This window comes from Delphinus delphis, chromosome 1, assembly GCF_949987515.2.
Source record: "Delphinus delphis chromosome 1, mDelDel1.2, whole genome shotgun sequence".
Classification (NCBI taxonomy): domain Eukaryota; kingdom Metazoa; phylum Chordata; class Mammalia; order Artiodactyla; family Delphinidae; genus Delphinus; species Delphinus delphis.
Window position 1 is genome coordinate 25,642,235 of NC_082683.1, and position 21,562 is coordinate 25,663,796.

General features: G+C 36.9%; 1 protein-coding gene across 7 annotated transcripts in view; it reads left to right on the forward strand.

The window, feature by feature from the left end:
* The window catches only part of S100PBP (S100P binding protein), a 32,101-nt gene that overhangs the window by 456 nt on the left and 10,083 nt on the right, over window positions 1-21,562 (forward strand). Inside the window, exons 1-6 of one of the 7 annotated variants that reach the window (XM_060018581.1) lie at window positions 166-2,941; window positions 5,754-5,870; window positions 6,634-7,475; window positions 8,133-8,218; window positions 9,724-9,827; window positions 13,227-13,254. In XM_060018581.1, the coding sequence (XP_059874564.1) occupies window positions 6,636-7,475; window positions 8,133-8,218; window positions 9,724-9,827; window positions 13,227-13,231 (1,035 nt within the window). In that variant the 5' untranslated portion in view covers window positions 166-2,941; window positions 5,754-5,870; window positions 6,634-6,635 and the 3' untranslated portion in view covers window positions 13,232-13,254. Of the gene's footprint in view, window positions 1-165; window positions 2,942-4,893; window positions 5,871-6,633; window positions 7,476-8,132; window positions 8,219-9,723; window positions 9,828-13,226; window positions 13,726-21,562 lie in introns of those variants that run through there. The other 6 variants (XM_060018590.1, XM_060018546.1, XM_060018554.1 and 3 more) reach the window with 6 other exon arrangements.

The following is a 21,562-nucleotide window of genomic DNA, read 5'->3' on the forward strand; positions in this document are numbered from 1 at the left end:
TGCGAGCGGGGGGCTGGGGGGTGGAGAGGCTGAGCCGCCCCAGGGGGGAGCGGAGGCCCGGGTCCAGCTGAGGTGTGGGGTGGGCAGCCATCGCAGGGTGAGGGTGCACTGCGCTGGCCTGCTGGCGGGCCGCTTTTGCTCCTGCTGGGGGAGGGGTGGGCAGCAAGCCCCGCGCTTCTCCCGCCTTTCCCGGGAGGCGGGAACTCTTGGTCTTTTGGGAGGAGGGGAGCCGGAGGCGGGAAGTGCGAAGGCCCAGCCCCGAGGGCGATGCAGTGTCGCAGCGCTTCTGAGGGAGAGCTGGGGGCGGACAAGCCGTATCCTACGAAGGGTGAACTGCGATTCCCCTTCCTCCTAGCGCTGTAGGACTGGAGGCGGCACCGATTCCTTCCTGGGCTGGAGGGCGGGCAGTTGGCACTGCAGGGTGGGCCCCGGAGAGGAAGTGATTGAGTTGCGTTCCTGCTGCCCCAACCTGACCTCGTTTCCTGTGGATTTGTTAGAGGCTTCGAGCTTTAGCAAACCTATCTAAATCATTTAAAAGACATTTTCTTTTTAAAAAGAAACCTGTTGCTGCAGCTGGGAAGTATTTTGTCTTTATGCCCATGTGGGATGATGTCCTGGCACCCTTATCTGAGCGAAACGTTACCTCAAGCAGAGATTTCCAGTCCTGGGTCGTTTTTCTGTCCTGCAGTGTTTACGGCAAAGGGCATTGCAGAATTCTCAGATAATTTCAGTTCAGTTTGATTTTGATTAAACTTTATGGCCGTTTTATGGAGTGATAAAGCCTACTGAGTGCCTTTAGTGCTGTATGTCTCACATGTATTGCATGTAGGAAAGGTTGGAAATTAAAGGTCATTGGGGAAGTCCGATCTCTTGGAAATAATCCTTTCCCTTGGCCATACCTGTCAGATCCAGCTTGGTAATGGTCTTGGCTTTAGAGCCTTGAAAGAGGGATGTGGGGTTGTGTCTGGTGTTGCAGTTTTCGTGGCCTTAATGAAATAAGGCTTTGTGCTTTAAGGCAGTAGGTTTTCTTAGGTACGATAAAAATAGAAAGGGAGCCAGTTTCTGAAGTTGCAACCAGGAGGTTAGAGAACAGAGGGAGGGGGTGGTAAACTGAAGTGTGAAGAGGGGGGTGGACAGGTGAGAGAGACATGGAAGGACAGAATAGGGTCACAGAAGGGATGGGGAGCAGAGAATTAAGAGATAGACTTGGGAGATGGTGAAAATATTTTTCCTTTAAAAATAAGGAGATCCTCATATTTCAGATCACTACAAAGCAAGTGCCAAGAAAGGCAGGTGATGGTGGAATGGCAGACAGGGAAGTACTAAGGCTGTCTTGTGGAACTTCACTTTAGAACTTCAGTTTTATCCGGGATTATTTTTCCTCCCTTGCAGATTTATTAAATATCAACTTTCATTAGTATAAGGCTTTTAGGTTTAGAATGCTTTCATAAACATCCCCTCATTTGATCCTCATGATAATCTGTGTTTGAAGTTAACAGTGACTAATTATCCCCCATTTTTCAGAATGGTGTTCTCATCTGTATTGAGGTTCAGAGACTTCAAGTGAAATACAGAGGTCTCTGAATTTTAGTCCAGTGTCTCACTTCAGTGACCGTTAATTTGCAGAATTTGCCTGATATTTCAAATGTCCATACGGCCTCATCTTTAACCAATTTATTGTGACAGTGTGGTTGACAAGATGCTGGGTTAAATTAGAAGGGATTAGAGCATACTGAATAATTTCTTAACAAGCAGGGACCAGGGGAAGTTTCCTATCGGTTTAACAATCTTTTCCTACCATTACTGTGCTTATCTTAAGACTGACTGACTCTTCAGGGGTCAGGGAGATGATGATGGTGGGGTAAAATAATAACCAGCCACTACTAATTTAACTTTTACGTTGTGCCTGTAGTATGCTAAGTACTTTGATGTTCATGATCTCATTAATTCTTGCAACAGCCTTATGAGGTAGATACTGTGATGGTCCCTATTTTACAAGGGAGGACATTTGAAACTTCAGAATATAATCATTGTATCTTTCCCCACTGACTTCTTAATTTTAAAATGTTTTTATTATTAAATATTTCAAGCATATAAAAATTATAGTTATACCATGTAACAATAACGAATACTGTTATACCCACCACCTAGCTTTATTGTTTTAGGTCTTTTCTTATTAATGTTTTTTAAAGAAATAAAACATTACAGATAGAATTGAACCTACTCACACCCCCTTGCCATTCCTCTTCCCTCCCCACCACCAGAGGTAGTCACTATCCTGAACTTGGTGTTCCTTATTTCTATTTAATGATGTATATATATGTATCCATACACAATTTATGTTATTGTTTAACAAATAAATTGTAAGAAAAAAAAGATGGGAATCTGTAGATTAAAAAACTCACAAGACCTATCAGCCGATTGCAATATATGGCCTTTATTTGGATACTGTTTTTTTTTAATCTTAAAAAATATGACATTTATAAAATAGCTGGAAATATGAACTGGATATTTTATGATGAGGAATTCTTGTTATTTACAGATGAAATGATGTGATTCCTGGGACTTGCTTCAAAATAATCTGGTAAAGGGGGAAGTGGATGGGGCAAGGTTAGTTATGGGTCGATAGTTGTTGGAGCTGTATGATGCGTATGTGGGAATTCATTATACTATTACGCTGTTTTTGTATATGTTTTAAATTATAATAAAAAGTATTTTTTAAAATGAGGAAATAAAATTGTGAAGAGAATGATTTGTGAAAGTTAAATGTTATACGTATATGGTATTCTGCATGCTTTTCCTCCTAGACCTATTGGAACATTCTATGAGAGAAGCTCAGAAGAGCCAGCTCTGTGCCTGTGGATGTCATGTGGCATAGGAATTGATGCTTTCAGTGGTTATGAAGAATAGTGGTCCTTTGTGTGCACAGTAAAGTTTGCAAGTAGTGATGTTTTTCTTCCAATGAGGTTTGGCCACATTCACAGTTATTTCTCATGTTATTCCATTCCACTTAGGAAATCAAGGGAAGCCTGTGCAAAATAAGGTGGCTTAAATTATTTTTGCCAAGGGACCAAAAGCCGTCTTTGATGTCTGCATCCTTCGTAGTATATTAGAGAGTGTACTGAATGTAGAAGGCTCTGCCATTTGCTTACTGATCCAGGGCAAGTCTATCACAAGGGTGGTAGAAAAAAACAAGAAAAAACATTGTCTTTGGAATTAGACTTGGGTTTGGATCCTTGTTCTAGCATATTAGCTCTGTATACTTGGTATACTAAATGCCTCTGAACTTTAGTTTCCCAAAAGTGAAAATGTATTGAACTCTTCATTTGATTAAGCAAGTGCTTGGACTAGACCTTTTGTTTGTTTGTTTCATTTTTCTTTTTGGCGGCACCATGCTGCATTTGGGATCCCGTGCCCCCTGCAGTGGAAGTGCAGAATCATAACCACTGGACTGCGTGGGAACTCCCAGGACTAGACCTTTTGGAAAGAGTTGGAGAGTGGGGGTGGTGGCTCAGAAAGAGCTTCTCTCGGAAATGTGGCTGCTTAACCCCTGTGCCTGTGATACTTGTGCTTGACACCCACAAACTTCGTTAAGTAGAAGAAAAATTTTTCCAAAAGTAAACTTTTTTCTTACTGCTGCCTAAAGAAATAACTTCACTCTATAATATAACCCAGTCACTGGGCAGAGAAATTACTTTTCATAGAGACACCTGCTTCAGTGCCTAGAACTGTCTCCCAATTGCTGAAATATTGGTAAAATAAGATAAAAAGCCATGGCAACTCTTAAGTTTAATTATAACAGCTTAGTTTCTTTGATAAGATCTGTGTTATAGAGTTATATTGAGGGGTTAGAGTTGTAAAATGTGTCTCACAGTGCGTAGTTTATAACAGGTGCTTAATATTTCTTCCCTTTTTGTCCCATCTCATCTCTAAGATGGACAAGCCTTTTTCTTTTTTTTTTTTTTTTTTTTTGTTTGTTTTTGAGGTACGCGGGCCTCTCACTGTCATGGCCTCTCCCGTTGCGGAGCACAGGCTCCGGACGTGCAGGCTCAGCGGCCATGGCTCACGGGCCCAGCCGCTCTGTGGCACATGGGATCTTCCCGGACCGGGGCACGAACCCGCGCCCCCTGCATCGGCAGGCGGACTCTCAACCACTGCGCCACCAGGGAAGCCCGGACAAGCCTTTTTCTTTAACTTGTTTTTCCCCCAGTTTTTTTGAGATATAATTGCCGTATAACATTGTATTAGTTTAAGTTATACAACGTGATTTGATATATGTACATAATGCAAGATGGTTGCCACAATAAGTTTAGTTAACATACATTACCTCACACAGGAATTTTTTTTTCTAATGATAAGAACTTTTAAGATCTCTCTTAGCAACTTTAAAATAAAAAAATACACTATTGTTAACTATAGTCACCATGCTATACATTACATAGGTCCCTTCTAATTCTAAAATTCTATAATCCTTCCCATTTCCTTCTAACTTTCTCTAGTACTTCCTCCCACCCCGCTCCACCCCGCTGTGCTGCGCCCCGCCCCGCGGCTTGTTGTATCTTAGTTTCCCGACCAGGGATTGAAACTGGGCCTTAGGCAGTGAGAGTATGGAGTCCTAACCACTGGACCACCAGGGAATTCCCTCTTTCTATAGTACTTTATTGTCCATAGCATTTTGTATTTTCTCATATTGGTACGTAACTTTCAGTGTTGTCTCTGTAGGAAGATTATACATTCCTTGAGGGTGGAAATCATATCTTTATTTCTTAGAAAACTTATAGAGACAAATTATCTAGCTCAGTGCTGTGTGAGGATAGTAGCTCAGAAAATGTTTCCTGAAAGAGTGCATGAACCAAAACTAAAATTCAGGGAGGGAAGTGGGGTGGGGGAGAATTCACAGTTAAAAGGCTACAAGAATTTTCCAAATTATTGAGTTTGGTGATTAAGTGTTTCTTATAGCTTCTTAGCTGTTGACATGTGATATGTAAATATCAGCTTTCTATCACCTTTGCCATCTAGAAAATAATTAGAGATTAGGTCTGTCATTAGCTATTTAAGAACTAGGTTTTAATTATACAAGTAATATATAAATATTCAAGTAAAAAAGTAAAATACTAAAGTCTCCCCTTGTCCTCTCAGGATTCCCCCGCAGGTTATGACAGTCATCAATTTTGCATTGTATTTTTCCAGACCTCTTCTTTGTGTTTATATATGTATTGAAAATGTATGGTCATAATTATATATGTATATATGTATGGTCATAATACATATATCGTATGTATTATGTATGGTCATAATTATAGCTTTTATATGTATGGTCATAATAATAACTTTTAGATCTTGGGGGAATCTTAGACATCACCTAATCCCTGTTCTCCATCCCTTCCCTATTTTGTAAATGAGGAAACAAGTCCCTGGTTAAGTGGCTTGCCCAAATTATCACAGCTGGTTATTGACAGAACCAGGACAACAACCCAGGTCTTTGGACTCAAGACAGTACTCATCTTACTAGAGCAAATGATATTCTTAAGAAAGTATTGTTGGGAGGAGGAAAATTAGTTCCTTAGTTGCATAATTTTTCCTCTAAAGGTTTTTCTTTGATGTTCTTGACTCGAAATCCAACTTTGTGGTATTTAAAAAAAATCAAGATCAATATTAATAGATGGAGCACCTTAAAGCATAATGCAGTTGACTTTGTAATTAGCAGAGTTGAAAGTGATGAGAAGATCCTCTAATTTTCTTTGTGCCTGCAGGAAGGTGGGAGTCAATCATTTTGACAAGTCTCCTGAAAAGAACAGCTAGCAGGAGCTGAACCCTTTTTCCATTTGGTCTCGTGGCAAAGGCAGAGATCACACCAGCAGCTCCACACAGTATGAAAGACAATTCTTTATCTTATTGTATGCTTAAAGTTTTTTTTGTTTTTCATTTTCAGAAGTAATACATGTTTGCTTTCTAAAAAGTGTAAACTGTGAAAATCCAAACATTTTACATACATATTTATTTTGTTTGTATGTTATAGATATTATTCCATGATAGTATATACAGATCCACTTCATTGTGTTTTTAAATAATTGTAAAGTATATACAGATCCACTTCATTATGTTTTTAAATAATTGTAAAGTATTCTATAACATGAGTGTACCATGATTTTACTGAACAGTTCTGGTGATGGACATTCAGGTTGTTTCCAATACTTGGATGTTTTGAATAATGCTGCTTTGAACATCTTTGTAAATGTATCTGTGTGCCTTTGTACAGGTACTTCTGCAAGATAAATTTCCAGAAGTGAAATTGCTGGGTCAAATGCTGTTGCCAAATTTCTCTCCACAAAATATTGTACTGACTTATACTGTCACTGATAGTGTGTGAGGATCCTTGTTTCTCACATTCTCACCAAACTAGATTACTGTGTCATCTTAATTTTTGCCATTTTGATAGGAAAAAAAGTATCTCATTGTTCTGATATATATTTCCATGATTCTGGTAAGCTTAAATATCTTAAAACTTTCTCATGTTACAAGTCATAGTGCAAAGAATTTGAAATACTAAGACACCACCACTCTCTAGAGCAGATTGGAATTGATATAAGGGTATTTCCTGTTCCTCAGCGAAACTGCCTTTTATTTCTCCAGATATGCCGTGCTCACTAGTGCCCTCTGAACAGTCTTCTGGTACCTCTCTTTTGCCTAAAGACAATGCCCCATTTTCTTGGGATTCCTTGGATGAGGACGGATTGGATGACTCCTTGCTGGAGCTGTCTGATGGGGAAGATGATGGCCATTTCAGTTTCACGGAGGAAGAGATTCAGGAACTCTTGAAGGATGATGACCTATCAAATGAGCACTTTTCTTGGGGAGGAGGCTTGCCTAACCATGACAGCAGGAATGTTGAGAAGGGAGGGAAAGAGAGTCAAATTCCACTTGATACTCCCCAAGAGAAAAATTCATTGTACAGCTTGGGACCAGAAGCTGAGACCACTAGCCTCTTCAAACTACCTCAACTAAATACATCAGTTGGTCATGGACCAACTCCTCCTAAACCATTGAACAGACGCTTTGCACTAGAAAAGAATCTTATAAAAGTTACAGTTGCACCATTTGATCCAACAGTTTGTAATGTTGTACTTGATAAGGACAAGACTGATACATCCAAAGTTACTGAAAAACCCTCCTCCCTTGGAGAAGAGATGAGAGAAGATGGTCTTAGCCTAAATGAGAGCACAATTTGCACAGAATCTGAAGGGATCAGCCTCAGTAACTCTGCCTATGATGGGTCCCCACTCCCTTTTTCAAACAGTAATTTTCAACAAACTGTCTCTGATAAAAATATGTCTGACAGTAAGAAACCTACACCTGTATTCTCTCAGATCTTGGACCATTCAGAAACTCCTAATACAGGGTCAGCCTGGAGAAATGGATCACATAAATCAAGTTTTGAAATGAGGTTTCCGGTTGTTTCCAGTTCATCAAACAAAGTAAGTATATTTTTCAAGGTGAAGAGCAGAATGAAATTATTTTCATTCAGAAGCTGTATAGCAGAGCTTTGTATTCAAATAAATTGGGGTTTGAATCCTGACTAGCACTGTGACCCTGGGCAAATTATTTAGCTTCTCTGTTTCCTCACAATTTCTTATCTATAAATTGGAGTAAATGATACTTTACAGTATAGTAAAGATTAATTAAATAATTTATTGACAGTAACTGGTACATAGTACTAAATTAACCATTTACTGAATAGACTAAGATGATGATGATTTTATTATTTCTCCTTTCTTTGGGTTTCAGCCTAAGCCTCAATCTTTGGTTGCCATGCTGTATATATTAGATAAAACAGCTCTGAGTCAGCCACTGAAGAGCTGAAAAATCTTGGACAATTTACCTAACCTCTTTGAGCCTGATTCCCTATCTGTCAAATGGATGTAACAGTCCATACCGCTTAGGGTTTTTTTTTTTTTTTCTTGAGAGTACTGTCATTATCTCATTTAAAGCACCTCCCTTAGTGCCCAGTACACACTAGGGTTCACGAGTATGCCTATGTAGCCATTAGTTCAAGAATATTTCCATAAATGATGTTTTGTTATAACTAAGGGCCATCTTTGCTTCTTCATTCTTTCTGCTCTGAAAAAACGCAGGATGTTCTTGACAAGGATTCTGGGAAGCTGAAGGTCCATGAAAAAAGACTAGGCAAAGTCATTCCTGTTCTGCAAACCAAAACAAGGTAATGGTATAGTGAAGTATTCTGGTTTCTGTTGGTTCTCTTCATTTGCTTTCTTCCTCTCCTGAGTTTCTCCTTAGTGTGGGGAAAAAGCCCTGCACCAGAAGTAAGCATACTTGAAGTTCTGGGACTACCAATGACTGTGTGACCTTGAACAAGTCAAATATTCTCTGACCTTGGTTTCTTTGTCAATAAAATGAGGCTAATGATGCCTTCCCTGCTGCCTCACAGGGTTATTTTGAAGAGAAAAAAAGACATATTAGTGAAAGCACTGTATAAATGTAAGATTTCTTTCCCTGCGTGTGGAGAAACTTGGTCACAGATATAGGAAGTTAGAATAATTTTTACAAAAATGTTAAGATATAACTATGTAGAAAATCATTTAGCCATCTCTCCCAACTTGCATATAACTGTCCTTGGGGAGAAAATTTTATAGAGTTTGCAGATCTGGGTCACCTTTTCAATCTGTTCTCTTGTTGCCAGGAGATGGCAGTATCTCTACATGGGCCTTTTCAATTAGCAAAGCTGTTTTTTTAGGTTGACTCAGATTGGCTTCCTTACAACGAGATTCTTTTAAAATTTTTGATTACACAGATACTAAATTTATTCCTACCACCCCTAATCCCAGTTTTCTGGGTTTTTTTTCTTGTTTTGCTTTGGTGACTTGAAGGAACTTTGTGAATTGTATACAGTGGAAATTAAGGCTACTTGGAGCAGTCATAAACTCACTATCTCATCCACAGACTCCTTAGTACAGTGTAATCAGCATGAGTGAGGGCCAGAAATTGTTCTTGCCAAGGTCACCAATGTTTTAATTGCCAGATCCAGCTGGTTCTTTCTGGTCTTTATCTTATTCAGTTTTTCTGTGGCTCTATGAAGTTAACTATTTCCTGACTAACCTTGAATTACTCAACAAATGCTTTCTGTCTCTATGGAGTAGGCAGTCTTTGCTTTGCTATGCCTTGTTTTGGTTTTTTAATTAATTAATTATTTATTTTTGGCTGCGTTGGGTCTTCGTTGCCGTGCGCGGGATTTCTCTAGTTGTAGCGAGTGGGGGCTATTCATTGTTGCGGTGCATGGGCTTCTCATTGGGGTGGCTTCTCTTGTTGCGGAGCTCGGGCTCTAGGCGCGCGGGCTTCAGTAGTTGTGGCACGCGGGCTCAGTAGTTGTGGCGCACGGTCTTAGTTGCACTGCGGCATGCGGGATCTTCCCAGACCAGGGCTTAAACCCCTGTCCTCTGCACTGGCAAGCAGATTCTTAACCACTGCACCACCAAGGAAGTCCCTATGTCTTGTTAACAGGAGGTTATATCTATTTTTTTTCTCTCAACTCCATACTTGGTTGCAGCTTCATATTACGTGACTAACACTGTCTTTTGTCATTGGATCTTAGAGAGTGTTTTGAGAGTTAGTTGTTCTAATCCATCAGCTGTATATGTCTTCTCTGTACAAAGCACTATATTCATGGTTCTAACTGATTGTTTTTCCTCCTGGTTTGCTTTGTTCAAGGACTAATATTCCGACGTTTTCACCATCAGATCTAGAAAAGCAGAAGCAAAGTTATCTCAGGAATGTCATTGCTCATATAGAAGACCCAGTGGACTCTAACCAAGGTAACACAGTAATCAAAGAATGGCATATAAAAAATGTGATGAGACTTTTTTTTTTCCAGTGTAATATAGCTTAAACTGAGAGCTTGTCTTGAATTTTTGTAAATTGGTGAGAAAGATAACTTCTTTTCCAAAGATTTTTACTTCAAGGGATTGCCTAACCAGATAATCCTCAAAGTGGTTTGGCTAACCAGTATTAGAGAGGGGTCCAAGGAGACTCATACCAGTACATGAAAAGTGTCTCCCCCATGGCTGAGGGCTGTAACCAGACCTTTTTTGCTAGGGATTTTTTTGCTTCGGATTTTTTGGTCTAAAAATTAGTAGAAAAAAAATAATAAAAAATAAAAATTAGTAGTGGACGACCAGGCACTGCTTGGTAATCATTGGTTTTTTATTTGGAATTATTTTCCCTGTTGCCTTCAGCATTTAAATGTAAAAAGCAGGCATTTCAAATACCATCTTGCATCTTGGCATCTGAATAAAAGCTCTTGAAAGGCTTTGACTATCTTCCAGATCCTTCAGTCTGAGTTCTCCCTAGTTCATTAAAAGCTGTTGCAAACCAAAACGGCTGAATTCTTTCTCCAGCCCTCAAGAGACTATAGTCCATGTTTTCATTCATTCATCCTAAACTATTGGCTGATGGGGAAATTCCTAAAGTGAAGCTTGTGAACTGTACTGAAGGTGTAGATATTAGAAAATACTGGTAAAACAGTTCCTTCTTATAAAGATCACTCCATATTCTATCATCTTTAGCTTTTTTCTCTATTCATTCAGCACACCTTTCTTGAGTACTTTCAGTGGTGCTCAGTTTGAAGATTAGGGATTGGAAATGTAAAGACTAAGATAGGGTCTCAGACTTCTGGGAATTGATAATCCAGAGAGGAAAAGATAATTACACTGCAGTATTGATTAGTGCTCTAGTAGAATTATGTATAAAATGCAGTAGGAGCAGGGAAGGAGCCCTTCTGTTTGTGCTTGGGCAGAGCGGAAGATGGGGAAGGAGGATGCCCTTGGTAGGCTCCACAGAGAAGATGATGTAGTTCAGTTACTCTAAGATCTATTGTAAATCAGTAGGGAGGGTTTTAGAAGAATTTTTGGCTGAAGATCAAAGGAGAACTCCCCTTTCTTTGACAAATCTTGAATTACTTAGTAGTTTTTTTTTCTTTTTATAAGGCTGTGAGTGAAAGGTTTAGAACTCTGAGACATCAGCCAGAAGAATTTTATATTCCGGGGTCCTTTTATTTTTTACCCAGAGATTTCATTAAGCAGTCAAATACTGCTCATACTGATTACTTGGCCTTACGTGTGAGATCACTTTGCTTGAACTCAAGGACTTGTGGAACTAGAGACATCCCCACTCCCACCCCCCGCTGTCACTAGAGGGGCAAATTAAAAGAAGTTCGTCTATATTCAACCTCTGTGGAAGAGACTTGATCATTGCTTTCCCTCTATGAGGTGACTTACTTTCTTTTGTATCCTAGGCAGTTGACAATGATGATATCCAATCACATTTTTCTTTCTCATTTGGGGCATTTAGAAAAGAAAATTTCACAAGAAGAGCAGTGAGCAGCTGCTCATATTATTGCATCTTTTCCAGTCTCTTCCTCATTCAGCAGTCCCTCTTCCACTTTATCACAACAATCTATATGCCATAAGGAACGGCTAGAATAACTAGAATAGAGAAAAGTCAGCCTGCTTTAGTGGTCGGGAAAACAAAGTCTGGGCTAGAGTTAACTTCTGGGTTCATATCCTTGCACCACTGCTTACTGGCTTTGTGACCTTGAGCCAGTAAAAACTCAGTTTTCTCATTTATAAAATGGAGATAACAATGAGGCTTAGTTTATGGAAAAATTATACGTGAAAGTAGTAGTATAATGCGTAGAACAGTACCTAGCCATAGCAACTAACATTTATTAAATATTTAGTATTATTAGCAAGGAAGTGTATCTTCTCATACTGAAGTTTTTATAGGTAAAAATAGTGTGATGTCAGGTGTTTGCTTTTAAATCTAAAAACAAAACAAAATGAAAAAACTCAACCTGAAAGATTAGAGAAAACAGCCTTACAAAAATGTTGATAAATGAAGCTGAGTGATTGGGGGGGGGGAGGCTTATTATACTATTCTCTACTTTTGTGTATATTTGAAATTTTCCATAATAAAAGGTTGGTTTTTGTTTGGTTGGTTGGTTGGTTTTTTAAGTGCATCTTTTGGGGGATTTCTTTTTTACATCTAAGAATTTTCAACATTACCAGTTACTCTAAAACCTTCATAGGCCTCCAGTGCTTGCTTCTGCCTTTCAGGAACCGAATGTGATACTAAATGCTGTGTCACTTTCCACTGCCTAATAGTCATACATCCAACATTTAAAGATTTTATAAACCATATTGCAGGGGGGGTGTGGGCATATTCTTTCTCTCCTCTCTTTATGTATGAATTACTGGGCAGCTAGAAGCAAAAAGAAGGAGCAGAGCGTCTCCTGCCCTTCTTCTTTGAGATGTTTAGTGCTATTTCACTATTTCACTTCAGGTTCCTTATTAGACACAGAGAAATTAATAGGGGGCAGGTTCAAAATTAGTTCCTATCAATTCAGTTCGAATCCTCTCCATTAGGTTAATCAATCATCTTCTTTTACTTTATCAATAATGTATATATTATTGATAACAGAATAGAATAATGTAAATCATTCTTCAACTCTATTATTGTAATATAGGTATAATCTCTTTTTAGTTTAGTGCCACATGGGTCTTTAATAGCATTTATAAAGAAATACCAACCACTTCCTTTCTGACATCCCAGCTAATGGATAACTTTATATGGGATTATAAATTCTTAGAGTAGGAAAGGACCATTAAGATCTCCTTAATCTCCTAACATATAAATCTGTTCTGTATTATCTTTGCCAAGTGACCCTTCAGCCTTTGCTTAGAGTCTAATAGTGCAGAACTCATCACCTCATGAAGCAGGCCATTCATTGCTTAGAAAATTCTTTTTTTTTTTTAATTACAGTATAGTTGATTTACAATGTTGTATTACTTTCAGGTGTACAGCAAAGTGATTCACTTATACATACACATATGTTCATTCTTTTTTAGATTCTTTTCAGAAAATTCTAATTGTTAGAAAATTAGTCCTTACATTGAGCCAAACTGTGCTTCCTTATAATTTCCAATGGTAGTTCCTAGTTCTGCCCTCTAAGATCCCAAAATATAACTACTCTCTTCCATTTACTTAATGTATTAGGGACCTTTCCATGTTAAATATCTCAAATTAAGATTTTTTAATGATTATGAAGTATCATTTATTATTCCATCTTGATAATTAGCTTATGTCCATTTTCATTAGTAATGCTGCAGTGAACATTCTGGTTCATAAATGTTTATGTACAACTCTTATTTCTATAGGATGAATGCCTAGAAGTGGAATTGCTGGGTAAAGTATATAAACATTTTTAAAACTTTCATTACATGTTACCAGATTGTCCTGCCCAAAAAAATTGTATTAATTTTTGTCACCAATTTGACAGGTAAATTTTAACATTTTTTTTAATAATTAATGAGGTTAAACATTTTTCACATGTTTCTTGGCAATTTATATTTAATCATAATTTCTTAAAATTATCTAATATCTAGTCCATATTCCAGTTTCCCCTGTTTTCCCAAAAATGTCTTCTTGTAAATTGTTCAAACAAGATCTAATCAAGGTTCATGTGTTTAGTTATTGTCTCTTTAGTCTCTCTTAATCTAGGTCACTTGGTTTGTAGTTTGTCCCACCTTCTGAATTGCGTCTGATTGTTTCCTCGTGGCGTTGTTTAACTTGTTCCTCCATCCCCTATATTTCCTGTAAACTGGAAGTTGGGTCTAGAGGAGGGATTAGATTCAGACTAAGCGTTTAAAATAAGCTGGAATAATTCATAGGTACCATTGTGTGTTCATCCCATATCAGATAAGGAGGCACCACCTAATGACAGATTGTTCTACTAATAGTGATGCTAAGTTTGATCACTTTGTTAAAGTGTTAACTGCCATATCTTTCCATTCTAAGGTACATTTTCCCCTTTGTAATTAGTAAGTCATCTGTGGGGTGATTCCTTGGTACCATTTGAATATCCTGTTCCACAACAATTGTTCACCTCATGGTTTGAGCATTCATTGGTGATCTCTGCTGGAATCAGCTACTACACAGAGTTGCATAGAAAATGTTTGTTTTCTAAATATATCGTTTCTTCTACAAGTACTAGCTAGCATACTTGTATGAAGATTTCAATTTTTTTTTTAGTATCACTATTATCTCATGAATTAAAAAAAATCAATGTCTTCTAATCAATTATAGTCAGTATTCTTTTTGATGCTCAATTTGTCCCAGTTTTGACCAATGAGAAATCCTTCAAGCGGGCTCATGTGTTTTCTGACATGACCCGTTAGTCTTTTTTTTTTAATTGTGGTAAAAAAAAGTAACATAAAATTTACCATCTTAACCATTTTTTAAGTGTATAGTTTAGTAGTGTTAAGTTTATTCACATTGTTGTAAAACAGATCTCTAGAACTTTTTTATCTTGCAAATCTCAAACTCTATACCCGTTAAAAAATAACTAGCCTTCCCCTGCCACTCCCCCAAAGCCCCTGGTAATCACCATTCTACTTTTTTTTGAAAAATAAATTTATTTATTTAATTTATTTTTGGCTGCATTGGGTCTTCATTGCTGTGTGCGGGCTTTCTCTAGTTGTGGTGAGTGGGGGCTACTCTTCGTTGTGGTGCGCGGGCTTCTCACTGTGGTGGCTTCTCTTGTTGCAGAGCATGGGCTCTAGGCTCGCGGGCTTCAGTAGTTGTGGCACACAGGCTCTAGAGCACAGGCTCAGTAGTTGTGGCGCACGGGCTTAGTTGCTCTGCAGCATGTGGGATCGTCCCAGACCAGGGCTGGAACCCGTGTCCCCTGCATTGGCAGAGGGATTCTTAACCACTGCACCACCAGGAAGTCCTCAGTGGGCCTTTTTAATTTGGATATATATTTCTCAGTTCTGAGAATTTCTTATATTTCTTTGATAATTGTTTCTTCTCTGTATAATCTACTCTCACTTTAAGAAATTCCTAATAGTTAGATATTGAACTTCCAAGGATTGATCTTCTATGTCTCTTACTTTTTCTTTCCCTTTTCTGTCTCTGTCTCTTTATTCTATTTTCTGGGATATTTTCTATTCTTATTAACTTCTTTATTTTTACATTCACATTTATGACTTCTAAGAATTCTTTCCTGTTTTGTTTTTTTTTTTATGTTCTTATTTTATGAATTTCTTACCTCTCTCAAGATATTTTTTCTCTCTTGAGTTTTAATTGAAATACAATAAACTGCACAAACTTAAAGTATACAGTTTGTTGAATTTTGACATATGTAAACACCCATGAAACTATCACTGCAATCAAGAAAAACATACTGTAACACCCCAAAATTTCTTCGTGCCCTTTTGTGATTCCTTCATCCTGCCTTTCCTTGCTCCCTCCACTCCCCAGGCAACTGCTGACTTGCTGTCACTGTATACTCTTTTTTGAGCCTGGCTTCTTTCTTAAAACATAATTATTTTGCAGTTAATCATTTTCTTGGTAGTTTATTCCTTTTTATTGCTGAGTAGTATTCCATTATATAGATATACCACAGTTTGTTTATCCATTCATCTAATGATGGGCATTTGGATTGTTTCCAATTTTTGGCTATTTAAATAAAGCTGTTATAAACATTCATGTACAAATCTTTGTATGGATATGCTTTCAAATGACTGGGTCATACAGTAGGTATGTTTAACTTTTTGAGAACCTACCAAACTGTTTTCCAAAGTGGTACCATTTTATATACCCACCAGCAGTGTATGAATTCCAGTTACTCCCATCTTTACCAAGATTGTTGCTAGTATATGGAAATTCAGTTGATATTTGTACATTTTTATTAGAAACAGGTATTGGGTTTTATTAAATACTTTCTCTGCATCTACTGAGATAATCATATAATGTTAGAGAATTGTATTATTTGATTTTCCAGTATTAAACCAATCTTGCATTCCTGGTCTTAAGCATTCTGCACTTGGTCTTAAAGTATTATCCTTGTACTAATAGTGTTGGGTTGATTTGCTAAAATTTTGTTATGAATCTATCTTCATAAGGGATATGGTCTGTACTTTTCTTGTATTTTCTTTGTGTCGTCTTGGTAGCAGAGTAATGGTGGCCTCACAGAGTGAATTGGGAAGTATTTCCACCTCTTCAATTTTTTGGAAGAATTTGTATAATAGAAGAACTGGTATCTCTTTTTGGGTGAGCTTTGGTAGTCTTTCAAGGAATTTGTTTATTTCATCTAAGTTATTAAATTTATTGGCATTAAGGTTAATAATACTCTGTTATTAACCTTTTATATAGTATCTAGTGATACCATCTTTCCCATTTTTAGTATTGGTCATTTGTGTTTTCTCTCTTCCAATCAGTCTGGCTAAAACTTTATCAACATTATTATTTTTCTTTTTTAAAAAAACAGCTTTTTCATTGATTTTTCTCTGTTTTTCTGTTTCATTAATTTCCATTCTGTTATATTTTTTTGTGTGTGGTACGTGGGCCTCTCACCACTGTGGCCTCTCCCGTTGTGGAGCACAGGCTCCGGACGTGCAGGCTCAGCGGCCATGGCTCACAGGCCTAGCTGCTCCACGTCATGTGGGCTATTCCCGGGTGGGGGCACGAACCTGTGTCCCCTGCATCAGCAGGCGGACTCCCAACCACTGTGCCACCAGGGAAGCCCCCATTCTGATATTTATTACTTCCCTTTTTCTGCTTACTCAGAGTTTCATTTGCTCTTCTTTTTCTAGTTTCTGTAGACGGTTGCTAAGATCATTCATTTGAGACCTTTCTTTTCCAATTTAGTGAGGGATGTTAGGAGCAAGAAGAGATAAACTCATGCAGTCAACCTGTTATATTTATCTGGAAGTATGCATTAACTTTTTTTCTTTTTTTAAATCAACTTTAATGTGGTATGTTTTACATGCAATAAAATGTACCCATTTTAAGTGTACTTGGTGAGTTTTGACAGAACTATGCACTTGTGAGATCATCACAGCAATCAAGCTTGATAGAACATTCCCACCACTCTAAAAATTTCCCTTGTGTTCCATCCCAGTCAATCTGTCCCTGCCTCCACTTCAGCTCTAGGAAAGCACTGATTTCTTTTTGGTCATTATAGATTAGATTTGTCTTTTCTAGAGTTACATATAAATGGAATCATGCAGTATGTGCTCTTTTGTGTTTGGTTTCTTTTAACTTGGAGTAGTTTTTTAAAACAACAAGAAACAACTCCATGTTGTTGCATGTATGTTCTATACATCCACTGCTGAATTTTTCCTTGTATGAATATACCACGGTTTAATCATTTGTTGATGGACATTTCTGTTTCTAGCTTTTGATTATTATGAATAAAGCATCTATAAACATTCATATATGGGTTTTTTGTGTGAACATGTGTTCATTTCTCTAGGGAAAATAATTAGGAGTGAAATTGCTGAGTCATTTAGTATGTGTTTTTTTAACTGTATTGGAAACTTCCAAACTGTTTTCCAAAGTGATTATACTATTTTATGGCTTTTTTAAGGCAAAGGTTAGGTTCTTTTTTTTTAATATGAATATCTAAGTGTTCTAATACCATTTATTGAAAAAATTATTCTTTCCATGTGTTTATTTCTGACTTCTCTATTCTGTTCCATTAATATATGTGTATTTTCTTATGTCAATATTACACTGTCTTGATTACTGTAACTTTATAGTAAGTCTTAAAATTGTTTGGTCCTTTGGATTTCCATAATTTTTTAAAATCAATTTCATCTTGTCAATTTGTTAAAAAAAATACCTGTTGGGTATTTCACTGGGATTGTGTTGAATCTGTAGAACAATTTGGGGAAAGTTGATATCATAACAATATTGAGCCTTCCAGTCCATGAACAGGATATAGTTCTCAATTTATTTATGTCTTTAATTTCTCAGCAGTTTTTTGTACAGGTCTTGTACATATTTTGTTAAATTAATTCATAAGTATCTTATGCTTTTTTATGGTATTGTAAGTGATACTTTTTAATTTTCAATTTCTAGCTGGTCATTGCTAGCATATAGATATACAGTTGATTTTTTATGTTGACCTTGTGTCCTACAACCATGCTAAGTTTTTCTATTACTTTTGGTAACTTTTTAATAGACCCCTTAGAAGTTTCTTTGTTAACATGACTTTATCTGCAAATAAGGACAGTGTATTTCTTCCTTTCCAATCTATAAGCCTTTTTTATTTCTTGCCTTACAGCACTGACTAGGATCTCTAGTACATTAAGTATGATATTAGATGTAGATTCATCATAGATGCTCTTTATCAGGTGAGGAAGTTCCCCTTCTATTTGTAGTTTGGTGGGAGTTTTTATCATGAATGAATGATGAACTTTGTCAAATGAATTTTCTGCATTTATTTGGATCATATTGTGTTTCTCCTTTATTTTGTAACACAGTGTACTACATTTATTACTTTTTTTTGACTGTTAGGCCAACTTGCATTCCTGGGGTAAAGTCACTGGGTCTTGATGAATTATCCTTTAGTCAATTTGCTAGTATTTTTAAGGGTTTTTATGTCTTGTTTATGAGGAATATTGGTCTTCAATTTTTCTTGTATGTACTGTCTTCCTCTGGTTTAAGTATCATGGTGATGCTGGCTTCATAAATTTAGTTGGGAGTTGTTTTCTCCTCAGTTTCTCAGTTTGTGCAGGATTGGTATTGTTTCTTCCTTTAAATGTTTGGTAGAATTTACCAATAAAGCCTGGAGTTTTCTTTTTGGCAAGGTTTGTAACTACAGATGTAATAGATACCGGGCTTTTCAGAATTTCTTTATCTTGGTAATTTGTGTCTTACAAGGAATTTGTCCATTTTATCTAAGTTGATGAATTTATTGGCATAAAATTATTCATTAAAAATTTCCTTATTATTCCTTTAATTACTGTAAGATCTGTAGTGATGTTCACTGTTTCATTTCTAATATTGGTAATTTGTCTTTTTTTCCTTAAACAAATCTAGTTAAAGGTTTATCAATTTTACTAATTTTTTCCCCAAAGTAAGTTTTTAGTTTCATATTTCTATGTTGTTGGCTATTTTCTTTTCTTCTCTTTATTATTTCTTTTCCATTTACTTTGGCTTTAATTTGTTCTTGTTCTCTAGATTTTTTTTTTTTTTGTGGTATGCGGGCCTCTCACTGTTGTGGCCTCTCCTGTTGCGGAGCACAGGCTCCAGACACGCAGGCTCAGCAGCCATGGCTCACAGGCACAGCCGCTCCGTGGCATGTGGGATCCTCCCGGACCTGGGCACGAACCCACGTCCCCTGCATCGGCAGGCGGACTCTCAACCACGGCGCCACCAGGGAAGCCCCTCTCTAGATTTTTAATGTGGAAACTTATGTCATTGATTTGAGACCTTTCTAAGTCTCAAGTTTCCCTTTAAGTGCTACTTAGGTGCATGTCACAAATTTGATGTGTTTTCATTTTCATTTGGTTCAAAGCAATTTCTAATTTCCCTTGTGATTTCTTGTTTGACCTGTGGGTTATTTAGAAGTGTGTTGCTTAATTTCCAAGTATTTAGGAGTTTTCGGCTATCTTCCTATTATTAATTTCTAGTTTAATTCTGTTGTGGTTAGAGAATATACTTGGTGTGATTTCAATCCTTTTAAATATACTGGGGCTTACTTTATAGGCCAGCATATGGTCTATCTTGGTGAATGGTCCATGTGTACTTGAAAATGTATATTCTGATGTTGGTAGAGTGTTCTATAAATTTCAATAAGGTTTTGTTGGTTGATGGTAGTTATCAATTCTATATCTTTACAGATTTTCTCATTAAAAGAAGAGTTCATATCTTCAACCCTAGTTGTGGATGTTTTTGTTCCTCCTTTCAGTTCTGTCATTTTTGCCTCATGTATTTTGAAACGCTGCCATTAGATGCATATACATTTAGCAATACTATGTCCTCGTGAAGAATTGACCCCTTTATCATTATGAACTGTCTCTTTTTACTCTTAGTAATATTCCTTGTTTTAGAGTTTAATTTGTCTGATTTAAATAGCCATTCAAGCTTTCTTTTGACTAGTGTTTGCATGATATGTTTTTTTCATCCTTTTACTTTTAAACTATCTATATGTTTAAAGTGGATGTCTTGTAGACAGCATATAGTTGAGTCTTGTTTCCCCCTGGTCTCACAATCTGTCTTTTAATTCAAGTGTTAGTCCAGTCACATTTAATGTAATTATCGGTTGGATTTAAATCTACCATCTTACTACTTGTTTTCTGTTTGTCTATATGTTCGTTGTTTCTTCTTTCATCTTTTCCTGGTTTTTTTTTTTTTTGAGTATTTTTTAGTATTCTGTTTTATCTCCATGCTTGACTTATTACCTATACCTCTTTGTTTTATTTTCAGTGGTTGTTCTAGGGTAGTAGTTCTCACAGTTTCTGGTCTCAGGACTTGTTTACACTCTTCCAGATCATTCATACTCTTAAAAATTGAGGACCCCAAAATGTTTTTGTTTGTTTGTATTGTATCTATCTATATGCAACCATATTAAAAGTTATAACTGGTAAATTGTTAAAATATTTATTAATATATTTTAAGATAATTCATTGCATGTTAACAATGTTTTTATTAAAAATAACTATAATTTTCAAAACAAAACCAAAAGTTTAGGGAGAAGAATGCATTGATTTACATTTTTGCAGATTTTTTTTAACATCTAGCTTAATAGAAAACTACCAGATTCTCATATGTGAATCTGCATTCCATATCATGTTGTGTAGCCTCTTGAAAACTCCCCAGTACACTTTTTTTTTTTTTTTTTTTTTTAACATCTTTATTGGGGTATAATTACTTTACAATGGTGTGTTAGTTTCTGCTTTATAACAAAGTGAATCAGTTATACATATACATATGTTCCCATATCTCTCCCCAGTACACTTTTGAGAGATTGCAAGTAGTAAAAACAAATAACATCTTAGTGCTGTTATGAAAATAATTTTGATCTTGTGAAGCCTCAGAAGGGTGTTGAGGACTCCCACAGATCCTGGGACATACTTTGAGAACTGTTGCTCTATAGTTTACAATACAGATCTTTAACTTTAATCAGTCTGCCTTCAAATAATATACCACTTAACATATCCTGTAAGGCCCTAACAATAGTACCCTTACAAATCTCCATTTTTTGTTACTGTTTTTATACATATATTATAAACTCTTCAATACATTATTGCTTTTACTTTATTTTTTTGTTTTCTTAAAATATTTATTTATTGATTTTGGCTGCTCCAGGTCTTAGTTGTGGCACGTGGGATCTTCACTGCGGCATGCAGACTCTTAGTTGCAGCATGCAGACTCTTAGTTGCGGCATACACGTGGGATCTAGTTCCCTGACCAGGGATCGAACCCGGGCCCCCTGCATTGGGGGCACGGAACCTTACCCACTGGAACACCAGGGCAGTCCCTGATTATTGCTTTTACTTTAAACAGTTATCTTTTAAAGACACTTTTTAAATGAGAAAAGGGCTTTTGTATTTACTCACATATTTACCATTTCCAGTGCTCTTGATTCCTTTCCATCTCATATTTTCTTTTTTCCTGATGAACTCCTTTTAGTGTCTTATAGTGCAGGTCTGCTGTTGTGAAGCCTCTCTGCTTTTGTTTACTTATTTTATATTTGTTTTGC